Source organism: Delphinapterus leucas, chromosome 18 (assembly GCF_059928025.1).
Source record: "Delphinapterus leucas isolate spDelLeu-1000000601 "Yukka" chromosome 18, BTC_Dleu_Yukka2, whole genome shotgun sequence".
Lineage (NCBI taxonomy): Eukaryota > Metazoa > Chordata > Mammalia > Artiodactyla > Monodontidae > Delphinapterus > Delphinapterus leucas.
In genome coordinates this window covers 11,616,651-11,635,033 of record NC_143146.1, presented here as the reverse complement: position 1 = coordinate 11,635,033, position 18,383 = coordinate 11,616,651, and the positions used below count along the sequence as shown (strand labels likewise).

The 18,383-nt window shown below is 43.2% G+C and overlaps 1 protein-coding gene across 1 annotated transcript in view; it reads left to right on the top strand.

The window, feature by feature from the left end:
• Positions 1–18,383, top strand: part of UBAC2 (UBA domain containing 2) — a 155,960-nt gene that overhangs the window by 133,706 nt on the left and 3,871 nt on the right. Inside the window, exon 8 of the mRNA XM_022576852.3 lies at positions 11,830–11,952. Coding sequence (XP_022432560.2) covers positions 11,830–11,952 — 123 coding nt within the window. The remainder of the gene's footprint in view (positions 1–11,829; positions 11,953–18,383) is intronic.

Below are 18,383 nucleotides of genomic sequence, written 5' to 3'. Positions count from 1 at the left end.
CATATGTGATAGGATTTATTCTCGGCCTTGTGATTGTCCCTCCATCTTTCATGCGTGTGATGAATGCATGGCTAATTTGCGTGAGTGGTGGTGGTAATGGGGTTTGTTTTGTTTTTCTTTCTTTTCCTTCGTTTTCGGGTTTTGCCATGAAGCTATCAGCTGCTGACGGCAGAGGCTGCCGGTGTTTCTCTCCTCTGTGTTGGTAGTGCTTATTGTTAGCCTAACAAGATACCTCTCCCGTAGCCCTTGGTCATCTTCAGTGCCCTTGGCTGCGTGTTCAGTGCCTCTTGTTTACTTTCTAATGTGCCTTTGTTTTGTCAACTCAGCTAAGCTCTTCCAGGGCCGTAGGAAATTAGTCATTTCTCTGTGTGTCACAGCGCTCTTTACCTGGCCCCAGTACAGTGCACTGCAAGTAAAAGATAAAGGAATGAAGCCAAGCATATCCATAGTTACACGGCGAGCTGTAGCCGCCAAGGGGCACTCAGCAGCAGTCCAGTGCGTTACAGATGCCCCCTTCTGCGAGGAGTCCCCGCCTGCAGTCTCCCAGCAGTGGTCCTTTGAAACTGCTGGTTCCTGTGTTAGAGGGAGAAGGTGCCTCGTGCCCTTAAAGACCATATCAGCCATGCGGTGTGCTCTGCTCTCTGAGCCTCCTTGCGTCATCCCCTCCCACCCTGTCCATCCTGACACTAGGGCCTGTGTTACAACGAGCTGTGAGGTCTTTGCTGAAGAAAATCCCATAGAACTTATCTCAGCAATATGCTTTGCTGTGTATTTGTCCACGATTTAGTCATTCAGCAGATACTTCTTATGTACTTGAATATGCCAGGTGGCAGGCAAGGCTGGGCCTACAGAGAGAAGATGAATAATCTCAGCCTTCATGGGGCTCATCACCTGCTGTGAGATTCCTACCAGGGAGCATGTCACTGAAGTGTAATGTACCAAGTGCTGTCCTTGCAAAGGTACAGTGAGATGTGAGGGTACATGAGAGGAGCAGCTCACCCCGGACTCGGGGGAGTAGAGAAGCCTTCTGGGCAGGAGTCGAGAATGTGAGTCCGGAATGGTGAGGAAAACCATTGGAACGGTAAACAGGAGCCTGGCGAGCCCTGGTGAGAAACCTGAATTGCATCCTAAAGCCAGTAGGGACTTGAGTAGTATCAAAGAAGAATACCTACGCTTATCTGAAAAGGCTCTCAATATACTCCGATTTTTTTTCTAACTATATATCTATACGTGGCTAGATTTTTTTATATACCTCAGAAGCCAAAGTAGCGTGTAACAGAATTGACTGCAGAAGCAGATACGAGAATCCAGCTATATTTCGTTACGTCACACAAAAGAAGTTTACAAAAATAGAAAATAATGACATTCTTCTCATTAATTATTTTTCTGTTTTGGAAAACGTTTTTTTATAAAAGTATGTTACCAAGTAGTGATTTTTGCGATTGCTATTAATGAAGAAAAAAAGTATTTTAAGATTAATGAAAAGACAACGGGGAACCATTGAAGAGTTTTTAAGTAGATTCTTCATGACATTTTTTTTCTTAAATTCCGTATATATGTGTTAGCATACGGTATTTGTCTTTCTCCTTCTGACTTACGTCACTCTGTATGACAGACTCTAGGTCCATCCACCTCATTACAAATAGCTCAATTTCGTTTCGTTTTATGGCCGAGTAATATTCCATTGTGTATATGTGCCACATCTTCTTTATCCATTCATCCGATGATGGGCACTTAGGTTGTCATGATGAGCTTTGTATCTCAGGATAATCACTCTGAAGCCATGCCCGCCCTTGATGGCGATCTAAAATAGGACAGTGAGAGTCAGGATGGAGAGAAATGGATGGACTCCAAAGGTATTTAGGAGTTACAATTACCAGAGCCTGGTGAGCTGGCTTGTGCTGTGGAAGGACATTGATGTCATTCCCCAAGACTGGGGACAGAGGAAGAGGTACGGGGTTGACGATGAGTGTTGTTTGGGATGCGCTCCATTTGACATGTCTCTGGAACACCTAAGGGGAAGCATCAGGAGAGTTGGTCATGTGGCTCTGAGGGGCAGCACCTGGAGGGGGAAAGCGGGTAGGAGTCTCCACCACACGCAGGGAGACTAAAACCCTGGGGACAGACGTGGAGAGAGAAGAGGAATAATCCTAACAGAACCTTAAGGGACACCAGCGTATAAAGGACATGAACCGGAGAAGGTGTCTCTGAGGGGCGCTCAGGGTGTGACCAGATGGCTTGAAAGACCAAGAAAGTGTGATTCCACAGAAGTCAGAGAGAGGTGTCGGGAGGGGCACGGTAGGGCCCAGTGCAGCCAGGGGTCATGGCGGGCGGACAGCGGAGGAGGCACCACTGATCAAGCAAAGGGTGTTACGAGTAACCTGGAAGAAAAAGAAAAAGCAATTTAATGGTTAGGATACCAGACTGGGAGCTTTGAGAAGGCACAGACATTGTCTTAGTTCTCTTTTTAGCTTCATGGCTTCGGGTACTACCAGGTAGTTGAGTTGACACACAATAATTCCATTGATTTTTACCTTAACTGATGCACCTGAAACAATCTGGTCTCCTCTGCGTCTCAACTCCATGATAGCCCGTCCCCAGTGTAAATTGCTCACGTTAAATGTACAAGTATTTCCTTAGGGTCTGTGGCAGAACTTCCCGAACACTGTGTCACGGTCACAGATGGCCTGATGAGGTGTTGATCCCCTCAGCCTTTGGGGCAGCTGGGAAGGGCCTGAAGCTGCCAGACTGATTGCATGCAGCTTTCTCTGTCCTGTGTGTCACACAAATATATCTTTCTGTGTGTGCCATGATGTGGAAAATACTGGACAGCCATGGTCTATAGCAGGGTTAGTAGTTCCTGTATAGGTGCCACCTCGCCTCCTCCGTGCCCAAGGCAGGTATCACTAAGCAGTCATGTCACTGTTTCCTGATGAACCCATACCCTCCCCCAGAATCTTCCCGACATGGTCCGCAGGCAGCCACAGACAGTGCCGTGGAGGTGGCCCCGCCTGCTTTACAGTTCAAAACGTAGCACTCTGATAAAGGGTTTCAGATCACCAAAGATGGAGAATAAAGGATGCATTTTTTTTTCCCAGTGACTGACCTTTTAAAAATAAGATGAGGATGCTTTTGGAAAGAATTTTAATTGTCCTAAACCATCACATTCATTGTGCCTGCTCTGTAATCATTCTTTGCTGGGGATTCAGCTCAGGCTGCACTGAGCTGAGAGCTGTGCCGGCCACCTGGGGAGTTTCATGCAAATCTTACCCCCAATGCAGCTCTCCAGGGTGCTATAGGCTAGCTGGGAAGACAAGAAATACCACTGTAAGATACAATGCAAATATTGGATAGTAATAATAGCTAATGTGTATGTAATAAGGTTTTAGAAGTTTTCAAGCTCTGTTTTAAATGCTTTACATATATTAACTCATTTATTTCTCATATCCTTATGAGGTGAACGTAGTTATTATTCCCATAATACAGATGAGAAAACTGAGGTTCAGAGAAGTTTAAAAAAAAAAACAAAAACTGAAGCCTAAGTTCACATAATAAGTGGCAGAGCTGGGATTTGAACCGAGGTATTTTGGCATTGGAGACTGTTCTCGGTCACTCAGCATCCTCTATTTTTCGTTCCTCTGTTATTTCTCCTTAGCGTTGCTTTGGCCCTTGAAGTAGGAATAAACCTATTCTCAGTCCCCTGTCTTTGAACAGGCTGAAAAAAATGCCTGGCTCTCCTCTCCATTACTGAAATCATCCTCATCCTCTAAGACTCCGCTGAGCCCCCATCCTCTTTGTAGTTCTACCCCCGAGCTTTGGCCGTGCCCGTTAACTGATGCCTCGTGGCTTCCTTCCTGGTTACAGACCATCTTGCCTGCTTCTGGCTTTTCCCTTTCTGGATGTCATGCCTTCCCCGAGGAGATCAGGAGCTCCATGGGAGCAAGGACCAGAACGTGCACCTTGCTCCTCTCTCCCTTGGGAGCTGCAAGTGCCCCCAGAGGACCCTGGGGGGCTCTTCTGACCAGGCTTCTTGGTATAGACACTGCCTGACCTGATCGTCCCTTCAGAAACCCGCCAAGGCCTTTAGAGGTGGAGTTCTACTCCATGTGACTTCCACTTGATGAACCGTTAACAAACGTTTACTGCTCTCAGTTGGAAAATGAGTTGTTTATTAATTTTCACAAGAAATTTTACTTCATTTGAAAATCTCCTTGCAACTAATAACATAAAATGGCTGTTCAAAATGCAAGCTGTTTCCTTCTTCCTCTTTTGAATATGTGGTTATTGCTTTTGAAGAAGACAAAGTGAAGGAAGCGTTTCCTGTTTGCAGAGGCTCAGGCTGAACCTACAGAAAGAGCAGATTAGTGTCAAAACATCCCAGAACCTAGAGCTCCTGTAACTTTCTGCTTTTTAAGCACTTTTTTACTATCACGGCTTGAGGTTTAGTTTTGTTTCGTTTTGCCTACTCTTTCACTCTCCCTTTGAAGAATAAAATGTTACAGAATCAGCCAAAGTTTCATTCCTCTTCCATTCCTGCGTTCCATAGCAGTTGTGTCGTGTCTGATGCTTTTGTATGGTATCCACTGCCGGTGCGTGTTTGTATCTTCACCACCTGTGAGTATATATCAAGGCTTCTCAGCCTGGACACTGTGGGCATTTTGGTCCAGGCCATCCTTTGTCTCGGGGTCTGTCCTGTGCCTTATAGGATGTTTAGCAGCATCCCTGGCCTCTACTCACTGAATACCAACAGCACCACCATCATGTCCCCAACCTCCCACCCCCAACCCAAGACAACCAAAAATGCCTCCAGACATTGCCAAATATCCCTTGGGAAGCAGAATCACCACTAATTGCTGTATGTGTATGTAAACTGTGTGTATATGTAAACTATCCGTAAAATAGTTTAAATAGCATACTATTCTAAATATATTTTAATTTATGTAAATGGTATTGTATATCCATATTCTTATACAACTTTCTTTGTTCATTGTATTTTTGAGATTTATCCATTAGATCTAGTTCATTTATTCTAGCTGCACATATATAATAGAACTACTTAATAATTTATTTCCCTCTTTAGGGACAGTTGAATTTTTTACATTTGCTTACTTAATATTATAATCAGTGCTTCACAGAATATCCTCATAAATGCCCCATTAGGCACTCATAGCTCCCTGTAGATGAAATTCCTAGATCAGAACATCCTCAGTTTTACTAGATCTTGACACATTGTCCTCTAAAATGTTTGTGCCCATTTAAACTCTCATCAACAATATATGGAGTTCCTATTTCCTTCACATCATCCGTATCCTTGGCATTGTTAGACGTTTTATTTTTGCCAGTCTTACAGGTATGAAATTACTTATTGCTGTTTTAATTTGCATTTCCTAATGCTAGTGGGGTTGAACATCTTTTCTTATGTTTATTGACTCAGGGTTTCCTCTTCTGTAAATTGTTTATTCATATACATTTATTCATATACGTCCGCTTTTCTCTTGTATTATTTATTTTTTCTCATTGATTCTTTACATATTCTGGATACTGTTTTGTCAGTTATATGTTACAAACATTTTCTCTTAATCTGTACTTTGCCTTCTAGCTTTATTTTTTTTAATCATACAAAAGTTCTTGTTTGTAGTAATTGTTAGCAATCCTTTTTTATGATTGATCCTTTATATTTTTGTTTTAGAAATCCTTTCCTGTCCCAGCAACATAAAGAATGCCTCTTGTTTCTTCTAAAATTTTTAACAGTTTAGCTTTCCAGATTTAAATCTTTAATCTATGGGGTTTATTTTATTTTATTTTATTTTTATATTTAGTCATCTTGGCTGGTTTAATCACATTGTTGTTGTTGTTTATTTTTTGGCTGCACGACGCGGCGTGTGGGATCTTAGTTCCCCGACCAGGGATCGAACCCGCACCCCCTGCATTGGAAGAATGGAGTCGTAGCCACTGGACTGCTGGGGAAGTCCCTGTGGGGTTTATTATAAAATAAATTTGTTTTTGTATACGATATGAAGTAAAGGTCAAATTTTATCTCTTTTTTTAAATTAATTTATTTATTTGGCCATGCCACACAGCATGTGGGATCCTAGTTCCCCAATCAGGGATCGAACCCATGCCCCCTGCATTGGAAGTACAGAGTCCCAACCACTGGACCACCAGGGAGGTCCTCTCTTTTTCCATCTCTATAACCATTTGCCCTAGTACTGTTCATTAAGTGGTGTGTCTTTTTCCTGCTGACTTACAATGTTTCCTCCATCATATACCAAGTGCCCATGTTTACTTTTGATTTGTTGACTGTCTCTCCTGTTTCTTTGACCTGTTTACCTATCATGTGCTAATACCGTCCTACTTTCATTCTTGTAGTCTAACAGTAAGTCCTAATAACTAGTAGGAAAAAAACCCCTCCCTTATACTTCTTGAAAATATTCAGGTCTAGTCTTGACCCTTGAGGTTGTCTCGTTCAACCAAAGCACACACACACACACACACACACACACACGTGCGCGCACGCGCGTGTGTGTGAATTTTGAATATATACCCATTAGGAATAGGTTTAGCTCCATATGACAGAAAACAAAATCACAGAAACCTAAGCAAGGCAGAAGTCTGTCTCGTGTAAAAGAAGTCAGAGGTTGATACCCCGGAGCTGGTGGGGCCCCTGCATGAAGTTGCGCCCCGAGGCTCCTTTTCTCTGGCTCTTGCCCTGTCCTCAGCCCGCCTGGGCTCCAGGAAGGAGGAGGAAACAATGAGGAAGGGTGCATCCCTCCCTTTAAGATTTCTTCTGGAACGGGGTGGGGGAAGGATGGATTGGGAGTTTGAGATTAGCGGATGCAAACTAATTTTATAAGATGGATAAACAACAAGGTCCTACTGTAGAGCACAGGGAACTATATTCAATATCCTGTAATAAACCATAATGGAAAAGAATATGAAAAAGAATATATATATGTATAACTGAATCACTTTACTGTACAGCAGAAATTAACACAACATTGTAAATCAACCACACTTCAATAAGATAATTTTTTTTTAATTTAACTCATTTAAAAGAAATAAAAAGAGATCTCTTCTGGAGGTCCCAGATGCCCTTTTTGCTTGCATACCAATAGCAGAACTGAGTCCTCGTGGGGGAAGCTGAGAAATGTACTAACTGTGCGTCACTCCCCCCAAAAAAAGTCCTGTTTTTAAAGGAAAGGGAATGTGGATATTGAAAGTCAACAAGCAGTCTCTGCTACAGCCTGGAATTGGCAGAGTGTGAAAAGATGACAGTATTGAGTCTTCCAGGCAGGAATGTGCTGTCTTTCCACTTATTTAGGTCTTCTGATATCCTTCAGTCAAGTTTACCATTTTTCATAGAAATCTTGCAAATTTTTTGTTAGATTTAATTCCTAAGTACCTAATGGTTTTTATTTCTCTTTGTAAATAGGAATTTTTTGCACTTATATTTTCTCAGTGATCACAGGCAAGGAATGTTACTGGTTTTTTTTTATTTTGTACTCATTGGTTCTCATTTTCTAGGTAGACAGTCATCATGTGTGATGACAGATTCTCCCTTTCCATCCTTCTGCATTTTCTTTCACAAGTGGTTGGTTTCATCCTCATTATGCCATGACTCATGTTGAATGCAAGTGGTGATAATAGGCATTCTTGTCTCTTCATCAAGTTTTATTAAATTATTTTTATATCTGTTGAATGTGAGCATTTGGTTTTCCTCCTTTAATCTGTTAATGTGTGAATTACATTACTATATTTTCTAAGATTCCTGAGATAAACCCTAATATAGTACATCATAATGGATAAGATGATGATCTTTTTTGAACATTGTTGGATTGAGTTTGCTAATCTTTTATTTAGGATTATTGCATCTGTCCATAAATGAAAAATAGATTGTTTTATAATTCTTCTTTCTCATAATAGCCTTCTCTGACTTTTGGAAACAGCGTTATATGGCCTCAAAAAATTAGGTGGGGAGCTCTTCTTCTTTTCTGTTCTCTAGAACAACTTGTGTAAGATGGCAGGCCCTCAAAATTTTCATAGACTTCACCTGTAGATTTTTGGTAGGTAGATTTTTAAGTATTATTTCAGTTACATTAATGGCTAAACGTCTAATCAGGTTTTCTATTTCTTTTTGTAACTTTCTATTGAAGTATAACATACAGAAAAGTTAGCATTATATAAACGTAATCATACAAATGTACTTTTTGGTGTTTATTTTATTTAACATTTTATTTGAGAGATTTAGCCATATTGTTGCATATAATTGTAGTTTGTTCATTTGAACTGCTATATAATACTACATCATGTGAATATACTATAATGTATCCATTCTACTTAATGGGCATTTGGGTAGTTTCCAGTCTTTGAGGTTTACAAGCAACACTGCTGAGAACGTTCTGGTCCCTGCCCTTGGTGAGCGTGTGTTTGCATTTATGTTGTCCAGGAATGGAATTTGCTGAGGCATCCACGTATGTGCAGCTTTAGTCGATGTTCCTGAACAATTTTTAAAACTGATTACCGGGGCTTCCCTGGTGGCGCAGTGGTTGGGAGTCCACCTGTCGATGCAGGGGACAGGGGTTCATGCCCCGGTCCGGGAGGATCCCACGTGCCGCGGAGCGGTTGGGTCCGTGAGCCATGGCCGCTGAGCCTGTGCGTCTGGAGCCTGTGCTCCGCAACGGGAGAGGCCACAACGGTGAGAGACCCGCGTATAGAAAAAAAAAACAATAAAAACAAACTGATTACCAATTTCTATTCCTTCTTGAGTTTTAGCAAGTTATATTTTTCTAGAAAATTGTCTATTTCATCAAAGTTGTTAGCACAAATAAAGTATTCTTATTTAATATCTGTCATTATGTTCCTTGTGTTATTCCTAATATAATTTGTGCTTCTTTCTCTGTCATTTCACTAAGCATCAGGTTTATTCATTTTATTTGACTTTTTCAACAGTCAGCATTGGGTTTTCATTGATTCCTTCTGTTGTGTCTCTGTTTCCCACTTTATTAACATTTGCTCTGTACTTCATTCTTACCAATTTCTTTAGACCATTGTTACCTTCTCTAACTTCTTAAATTGTATTTAACTGTTTAATTTTCAGTCTTCATTTTCTTTAAGCTCAATATTTTAAAATTACATCAACTACTTAATTATATCCCACAAGCTTTGATTGGTAGTAGTCTCAATTTTGTTCACTTTTAGATATCTTCTAACTTCCATTATGATTTTTCATTTTTGATCTCAAGTGTGTGCATTTTTGTTTGTTTTATATTAATTATAATTTTGATATTTATTTTTAGTTGCGTTGTAGTCAGAGAATATAGTCTGTATAATATTTATGTTTTGGTATTTGCAGATACTTTATATAGGACTTAGTGCACTGTCACTTTTTTAATAAATAATTTACTTATAACAGAAAAGAATGTATATTCTCTAAAAATTGAGTGCAGGCTATATATGTCCATCTAGACAAACTTGTTATTTATGTTCTATATTGTTATTAATTGTCTGTCTGCTTGATCTATCAGTATATGCTAAAAATTAAATATATGTCTAGATGTTTCCACTTCACTTGTAAATTTGTTAAATTTTACTTTCTGTATTTTGATGCTGTAATGTTATATATAAATAATATCAATGTATTTTAGTGGTTTTATCCCTAATAATGCCTCTTTTGCCCTTGAGGTCTGTTTATTTGACATGAATATAGCAACATCAGTTTGCTTTAATATTTCTTTTTCCATCTCTTTACATCAACTTGTCTATGTCTTTATATTTTCAGTTTGTCTATTGTTGGGTTGGGGGGAATGGGAGAGATTTCAAAACTGACAGTCTCAGCCTTTCGGCTTGTGAGTTTGTCAATGTATATTTAGTGTGATCATTAATATATTTGAATTTATTTCTACCAGTATCTCTCTAGAACAGTTTTGCATAATATCTCTATTTTTAGTTTCCCTATTTTTTAAAAAAACTATCTTTTTTTTTATAGTGTCCTATTCTTTTTTTTTAACTCCTTCTGTATCTCAGTCATCTTAAAACTTCTAATTTTATAGCTTTTCTCAGAATGTTGTAAATTTGAGTCCTTGGGGATCTAATCCTCCTATTTATTGTACACACTGACTCCTGCTCATGATGGGTGTTTTCCTCATGGGTTTTGTAGTTTGGGGTCCGAGGCTTCCCCCACTGGAGCTGTATCTGTGAATCCCATCTAATTCATCTAATTCCAGGATGAGAGAGTGTCTCTCCAGAATAACTTTAGATTTGCCTCTGCTTGGCTCCTTAGGTGTATCCATCTCCAATCCCAGAACGAATTTTATGTACTTTTCGATGGGTTCTTAGAGCAGATGTGTGGTGTAACTTGAACCCCAAATTTCCCTGCAGTTCTCACCTCTCAGGCAGACCGAGATTTCTGCTCCCTCCCCCAGGAAAATCTGCTCTTTGGTTGGTTTTTTTCTCATCCTCTCTCACTGGGGGTGCTGCCATTTGAGGTTGTGCCTTTAAGGAGGTAGTGAGCTTAAAGTCACTGCCTCTTTCAGACCCAAGGCCTCCTCGCCTGAACCCAAATAGGTGATAAAACCCAAGTAGCGGGCTTCCCTGGTGGCGCAGTGGTTGAGAGTCCGCCTGCCGATGCAGGGGACGCGGGTTCGTGCCCCGGTCCGGGAGGATCCCGCATGCCGCGGAGCGGCTGGGCTCGTGAGCCATGGCCGCTGGGCCTGCGTGTCCGGAGCCTGTGCTCCGCAACGGGAGAGGCCACAACAGTGAGAGGCCCGCGTACCGCAAAAAAAAAAAAAACAAACCCAAGTAGCTCTGGATTAGCAGGATGTGCTCCCCCTCGCACCATATCATCTCTTCTTTACTGCCCTGGTTTTCCAGAGCTTGTTTCTGGCACCTTGGGGCCTCCGTCTTCCCTTTATGTTCAGCTATGCATATGAAATATTTTTAAATTTTATCTAGCATGTTTAGGTATTATAATTTTCCTGTATTATAATAGGAAAAATTTTAGGTTTTCTTAGTCTCTAAATCTTCCAGAACTAGAAGACGTCCAGAAACAGATTTAAGTTGATAAATTTAAAAGGTAGCATATAGGTAAAAAACGTCAAGTTTTTAAAAGCATCGTGCAGTGCTTTTAAAAAGCGGTGCATGCGGTGGAGGAGGCTGCCTGTCTAGCCACATAGTGGCTGTTTTTCATTGATGACATAGAAAAGGCAAGAAATGACATCGCCACCAATGTGAAGTTATCCATAAAGCCACCCAGAGGACAGGTGTGAACCTCTTGTCCCTGTGTAAGGTTTACCTTCACATTCCCGAGCCTGTCCCCCAACCTGGGTTTTATCTCCACCTGCAGTCTCTCTCCGTGGACCTTGCTCAGAATTTACTCAAATTTTAAAAAAGAACAAGAACAGGGAGAAGAGGAGCTGGAGGAGAAAGGGGGAGAAGCAACATCTTAAAGAGCTGCTGAAGGAAGCTCCAGGTTTCTGGTTGCCTGTCCTGAATTAGCCTCCACTCGCGTCTTCCCGAGTCCAGCGGAGTTGGGACAGTGTCGGTGGGGACACCACGGGGCTGAGGTTAGGAGTGACTGCACGTGTCTTCCACTGCCTTCTGGAGTCAAATTGCACAAATCCCTTTGTCAGTACCTGCTACCTTCTTTTCTGTCTGTGCACCTACTGCAGGCTGCCGATTTCAGCCTGTTGATTCAGCTTGCACACAGCAGGTCCATCGGACATTTTATTTCCAGTCTGCAGCTGTGACTGCATTGCAAGAGAAAGCTCTTTAGTGCGTTACCATGTTTCTGCTCCTCCCCTGTCTGATCGCTGTGCATTGATCTCTTTTTAGGGAGGAATGATCAACTGGAACCGTCTTTTCCCTCCTCTACGTCAGCGACGAAACGTAAACTATCAGGATGGTCGGCAGTCTGAGCAACAAGCGTCCCCTCCTCTAGAGGTTTCGGAGGAGCAGGTAATCAGTAACACCTGGTACTTACCCTAAACCCATGCTTCACACTCCAAGCAGTTTTGGTGAACGAGACTTGAAAGAAATCAAGCATATAAGTACGAAGATTTTGGTATCAGGTAAACCACCTGGTATCAGGTAAACCAGTGATAGATACTTGGGCCCTTTATTGGCTACTGTGGTTCTTATGAGTTTGAGGAAGGCATAATTTGAAAAAAAAATGCATTGTGATCGCTTATTTTTAAATCTGTGATATTTCATGTTTACTGAAGTTGGTTCACTACGCAGGCTGGGAGAGAAGGAGGCAGAAGGACAGGGAGCTTCTCTGTTTGTATGGTTTTCACTTAGGAACCAAGTTAATGTTTTACATACTGAAAAAGCAGATCAGCAATGGGGACAATCATAAAGCTAAAAAGAAACTGAAATAAATGTTCCAGCTGTATCTTAAGTGAATAATATAATCAAAAGGGAGAGGGAAAATTAATTTCGGTAACTTTTGAACATAATATGCCCTCTTAGAAAAAAGAAAAGAACTGCAAACCTCAAACTCTTCATGGGTTTATCTTTCTTGGTGGTATGAGTACAGCAATTCTGAAATTATATTGTATGTATTGTAGATTAGAGGAAACAAGGAAATAGGATGATCTAAAGGGACAGGATGTACGCAGCTTAATCTCAGGTGGCTCAGGAAAAATAAATGGGAGTGTGTGTGTGTGTGTGTGTGTGTGTGTGTGTGTGTAGACAGAAAGCAACTGTGGCAAAGTAATGATTGGTGAATGTGGATGAAGAGTAATTGGGTTCTTTGTGCTCTTCTTGAAATTTTTCTAGAAGTTTGTAATTATTTCACACTGGAAAGTTTCTGAAAACCTAAGCTAGTAGGTTGAGAGCACTTCAGTAACAACCCTTTTAAATTTCATACTGCAAATGTTGCTTTCTTCTCATTAAAGCAAATCAAGGTCAGTGTTTCACAGCGAGTCACCCCACGCACTTTCCCCATCCCCTGTTCCCAGAGCCAACAAAAGCCAGTCCGACCCAAGGCACTCGGTCTCTGTGGCAAAGCTGTATGTATCCTGACTTTTTCTGGAACTCAGGAGGGGCTTCTGGGCAGGGCCCCCACTGGCACCTACCTCTGGGTTAGGCCACCACAAGTGAGAGAAACCAATGGAATATGCCTGACGAGCTGACCCAACCCCTCACCCTTAACTTCTCAGCTCAGACTCATCCTTTGAGCAGCTCGTTAGGGTTGAGAGATGGATTAAGGAGCCTATAGTTCTCTTCCACCTCCATTAGTGAATTTCCAAAAAACTGTTAGCCCCACGATTAGAAAATAAAGCCGAGTAAAAAAAAAAAAAAAAAAAAAAAAAAAACAAAACAAAAATAAAGCCGAGTAACTCAGCATTTGTAAGGCATTTATAATAACAGATTAAAAAATAAACTAATACTCTCAAATTCAGTTGAAAAGAAAGTTCTGTTATATTACTGTTTCCTTGAGAACCCAGGTCACATCCCTCACAACAGAGCAGCCGTTGACGATAGAAAGTATTTAAAGGTGAAATAGTTCTTAGTTTTGACACTTGAGGGAAAAAAACTGTCAAAAAATGATAACAAGGTGAATGTGTGTAACTGAAGTCTTTAGGGTTGTTTTTTTTTTTTAATGAATCATTCTCCTTGATCCTCCCAGAATGACGAGAGCGAGGTTAACACGATGTCGGTATCAGTTCTAAATATCATTTACTTCTTCTTGGCTCTGTTATGAAAAGATGTAAATACGTGAGAGGTTGTTTTTAACATGCTTCCTTATTCATTGCCTTTTCTAAATCTTGTCTTTTCTATTTCTTGATTATCCCGAAATGGCCTTACAGACTGCCCCGCATTAAGACACGGAGGTCCCCCTCAACATTATCTCCGTAGACCCTCAGTAGTTTTTGTGGTAGGTGCTCAAGAGACTGTAAAAGAGAAGAAGGATGTTGTTCTTAGCTCAAGACATTTACAGTAACGTTTACAAGTGTATAGTTACATATAATCTCTTGGTTAGTTGGAGGCTAGACACTGTCTAAAATATTATTTGGGGCTTCCCTGGTGGCACAGTGGTTGGGAATCCGCCTGCCAATGCAGGGGACGCGGGTTCGGGCCCTGGTCCGGGAGGATCTCACGTACCATAGAGCAGCTGGGCCCGTTCGCCACAACTGCTGAGGCTGCGCTCTGGAGCCCATACTCCACGGCGGGAGGGGCCCCCCCAGGGAGAGGCCCCGCGCACCACGACAAGGGGTGACCCCCGCTCATGGCAACTGGAGAAAGCCCACGCGCAGCGACGAGGACCCAATGCGGGCAAAAATACCTAAATAAATAAATTTATTTTTTTAAAAAATTATTTGTTAGTAACATTAAGATAGTTTGAATTAACAAAACCTTTTTATGCTTAATTTTTCAATTAGATGTGCTGTACTTTATTTAAACATCAGTCATGTGATTTAAATGCATTTAAGAAACTTAGTAATTTTCTAAACCAAGGAAAAGAGAAATGATTATTTGAGTTTTTTCTGATGTGAGCAAATACTTCAGGAATTTTAGTGAGAGTTATTAAAGATAGGAAATGTAGTCCATCTATTTTGAAAACAAAGAATATTATAAGAAAGAATGTGCATCCCCCATTAAGTCTAGTAAGACTCTAACATACGGCCATAGAAATGTTTGCCACCTTTTCTACTATCGCTATTAAGTTTCTGGATTTTTAGTTCTTCACGATCCACTCCTACTATTTTTCAACAAGCACCTTTGCCAGTTCATCACCCCTTGCAGATGCCACCCCAAACCCTACTAGTATCTTAAAAATAAGTGTATGCATTACTGCGTTTCTGTCTCTTTTTATCTTTTTCTTCTTAACCAAGGATTTTCATATTACACCCATGCGCAAAATTAACAAATAATGAAATTTTGTCATATTGGCCTCATTTTTTTTGTTTTAAATCGAAAGGGAAAAAAGCTTCCCAAGTTTGTCTCTCTTGAGCCCTCCCCAAGCTTAAAAGGTGTCCCTTCGGTTTATGCTTAATGGGACGCACAGGTGAAATCGGACAAGGAAGTTAAACAGGACTAACTGAGCCAATGCTGGCATTTAACAAAAGGAGGACAAACATGGACTTCACAAATGTTGACTTCCTCACTTCCAGTCACGTCTTTCCTTCCTTGTAGTCAGCCAGCAGTTATCAGCTGTCCGCTCTGCCTAGTCTAACTACTGGGCTAGGTTCTTGAACTACGGAGGTAGGTAAGGCAAGCGATTCCTGCCTGCACGTGGTGCAGAGCCCAGTGTGGAGCCAGGCTCAGGGGCAGTTCTTGCCAACTGTAATCAAATCTTCCGATGCTGCTGAAGGATTGCCAGTGTGGGAGGGTGGGGGGCAGTGCTCTTTGTAAAGATGTGGCCTGGTGAAAAGCCTCAGATCTGGGGAAGCACAGGTGGGTGAGGTTGGAGCAGAGAGTGACTGCTGGGGCAGGGGCCTCATGTGGGGAAGAAGTAGGGAGGCTTCCCAGTGATCCTCAGCAGGACATGGACCTCTGCTTCCGTGCTGTAGGCATTAAGGAATAATACAGGATTTTAAACAGGGAATCCCAGTGTTGGATTTCCCTGGAGGGTGGACTCGATGTGAAAGAAGGGGCATGTTATGCTCATAACCACGTATGTAATGTCTTCCATCCCTGCCCAGGGGACATGTTACAGTGCAGGTGCTTTGGAGACTCTTGCCCACTCGAGATATGGTACCACTTCGTACGTTTATAATACGTGAGACCCGTCGTGTGGATTCCATTCATGTCCTCTGAAATATCCGTCGGCCCAAAAGAGATGGCACACAGACCCTCGCAGTCATAGCGGATAAGTAGTGAAATGTATTCAGTATGAGAGAATCTGAATCTCGGTGAGTCTCTCTCCTCATCTCTGGGGTCCTCACCACTGCCTCTGAGAAACCTGTCTAAACTCCAAAATGCTCACCTTATGAAAACTTAGTGCTTCTGCTCTGAGTATCTGGACCACAGTAAGTTGGGTGTTGGTATAGAGACACCCATGTCATCTGGTTCCCTGGCGGACGGTGAGCTCCATGAGGGCCAGTAGCATCTCTGCCGCGTTTCCCTCCTGACACAGAGCCTGACACACAACAGGTGCCCCAGTGGCAGTTAGAGCAGGGCTGAACGTGAAGGTGCGGTTGGAGGGCTTCTTTTTCAAAAGAACAATTTTTTTCACTTAAAAATGCGTTAGAGGGTGGTCCTTCGTCAGACCTTTCCACCTCTAATCTCTAGTGCTAGTGTTAGAACATGTTATCCATTAGAATGAAATATTGAGTGGCAGTCAAATAAACCAACTTTCGGGGGTGCCTAATTCTGCTGAGTACTGAAAGATGCAAGCAAACGAGCCCCCCCAGCCTGTAGCCAGGGCCTTCTCAGGACTAAACCCTGAAGCAAGCAGGAGAGTAAAAAGATGAGGGGCCGCTGAGCCACCTGCGGCCGGGCGGGAGCGTAAGATAAGCAGGTCCAGTCCACTCAGCCAACCGTGGGATCACAGGGGTTCAGCAGTTCCAAGGAGGAGAGAGGGGGTCAGCTGATAGGGAATGAGGGTGGCACTGACCCACAGGGGTCTGGCATTGAGCTTGCCCTGACTGGTGACAAATGACAGCTATAATGAGGGCAGAGAAGGGCAAGCCTACCTCCCAGGGCCTCTCTGGGGTCACTCCTCCCGGCAGGGTGCACACATGGCCTGGGAAGCGGCCAGCCACCACGGGCAGCCCACAGGGGACTGGTCGGGACTACCTTTCAGGTGGACGTTGTTTTCTGCAAGAGTCAGAATTTGGGAAGTAAGAACCCCAAAAACGATTTGTTTCTGACACCCTTAGCTAAAGGGAAGTTAAAGAAAACCACAGTCTTCTTTGAACAAAACAAGCAAAGGAGTGTTTCAAACTGAGAGGAATTGCTATAAATCTCATTGGAATGAATGTCCTACTTCACTTGTGTCAAAGAGTAGTAGAGTGTTAAAGTGGGGTTTTATTCATTTTCTTGAGTAAGAATTATCTTGAGGTAGTAGGGGCACAAGTTCCAACCACAGAGGACCACGACGGTGATTCTCGGTGTCCACCACGGGGGCTGCAGCTCTCTGCTGCGGCCCTTACCGTCCTGGCCGTGCGCTGCTGAGCCCCCGAGGAAGGGCAGCAGTGGGAGGGAGGCACAGCCCCCTGCCTGGCTGCGGCCGCCCCAGCCAGCGCTGTCCTCTGCAGGATGACGGGGCAGCAAGGAAATGCCGTCGGAACCCCTCTCTCTCTCCTTCTTCCGGTTTTCTGATTGTTATCCTCATACCCACGCCCGAGCGTGCCATTTCATTTTTTGTAGATGTTTACAGTTTTGGACACTAAGGGAAACTTACAGATGTCCTTTCTTCCTGTGCTTGTTCAGTTTTTAAATAGCGTTAACACTGTTTCTACTTTGTGAGCTTTCTCATCTGGTCAAAGTACCAGGTCATCCAGCAGTGAAAATCCTCTGATCACACTCGTCTTCTCACCCCTGAAGAAATGCAAAAGGTTCCAAAGCCAGCTTCAGGCAAAGGGCTGTGATGGCCACTCAGCCACCGCCTGCACAGAACAGCCAACATCCTTTTCAGCGGAGACCTGTGAAGAACCCAGCTCAGCTGTCAAAGCCAGTGACGGCACGTGTGGTTGTGTTTCTGAAGAGAGAATGAACCCCGAGGAAGCCTTGTGTGCAGAGAACGCGTTTCTCCTCACACCAGACATCAGCCCCTCGGGTGCGGCCTGGCCAGCGCTTTTCCCTCGGGGCCACAGTGCCACGGCTGCTCTGCTCTGTGTGTGCAGCAACCTGTGCTCAGCATCTCCTGGATTTCGGACCAGACTCGGGAGTCGGTGGAGAGAGAACTCCAGTACAGTTGGAAGCTGTGGCCGGCAGCCCCGCCCGGTACCAGCGCCGGGGCGAGGCTCACACGGCATCAGCTCCAGGTTATGAATCGTGAATTGCCATACAGGTGGATTTGTTCCTCTCGGCTGGGTGCAAAGGAGCAGCCAGGCGTTAGCTATGCTTGAAGTACTAGAGGTGACAGAGGTGACAGCGAGTGTAGCATTTGCCACACTGTTCACCGTCACTGAGAGCGGCCACATCGTTGGCCCGTGGCATCATGTCCGTGGGTGACAGAGGCAAGGCAGGCAGAGCTGCCCACCCCCTCACTGGCCACGTTCACTCCACTAAAGATAGTGGTCCTTAACCGGAAGTGACTGGAATAAACATCGTAAAAGGTCATTTCCGTCCAGGAGTGTATGAAATAGCCTGGCCACAGTACCCAGACCAGTGAGGTGGTCTCTCCCTGTTGACGCACATCCAGCGGGTCTCCGAGTGCCACTCAGTGCGAAATGACCCCAAGGAAAGGCAAGAGTGTGGATTCTGATTATTGAACG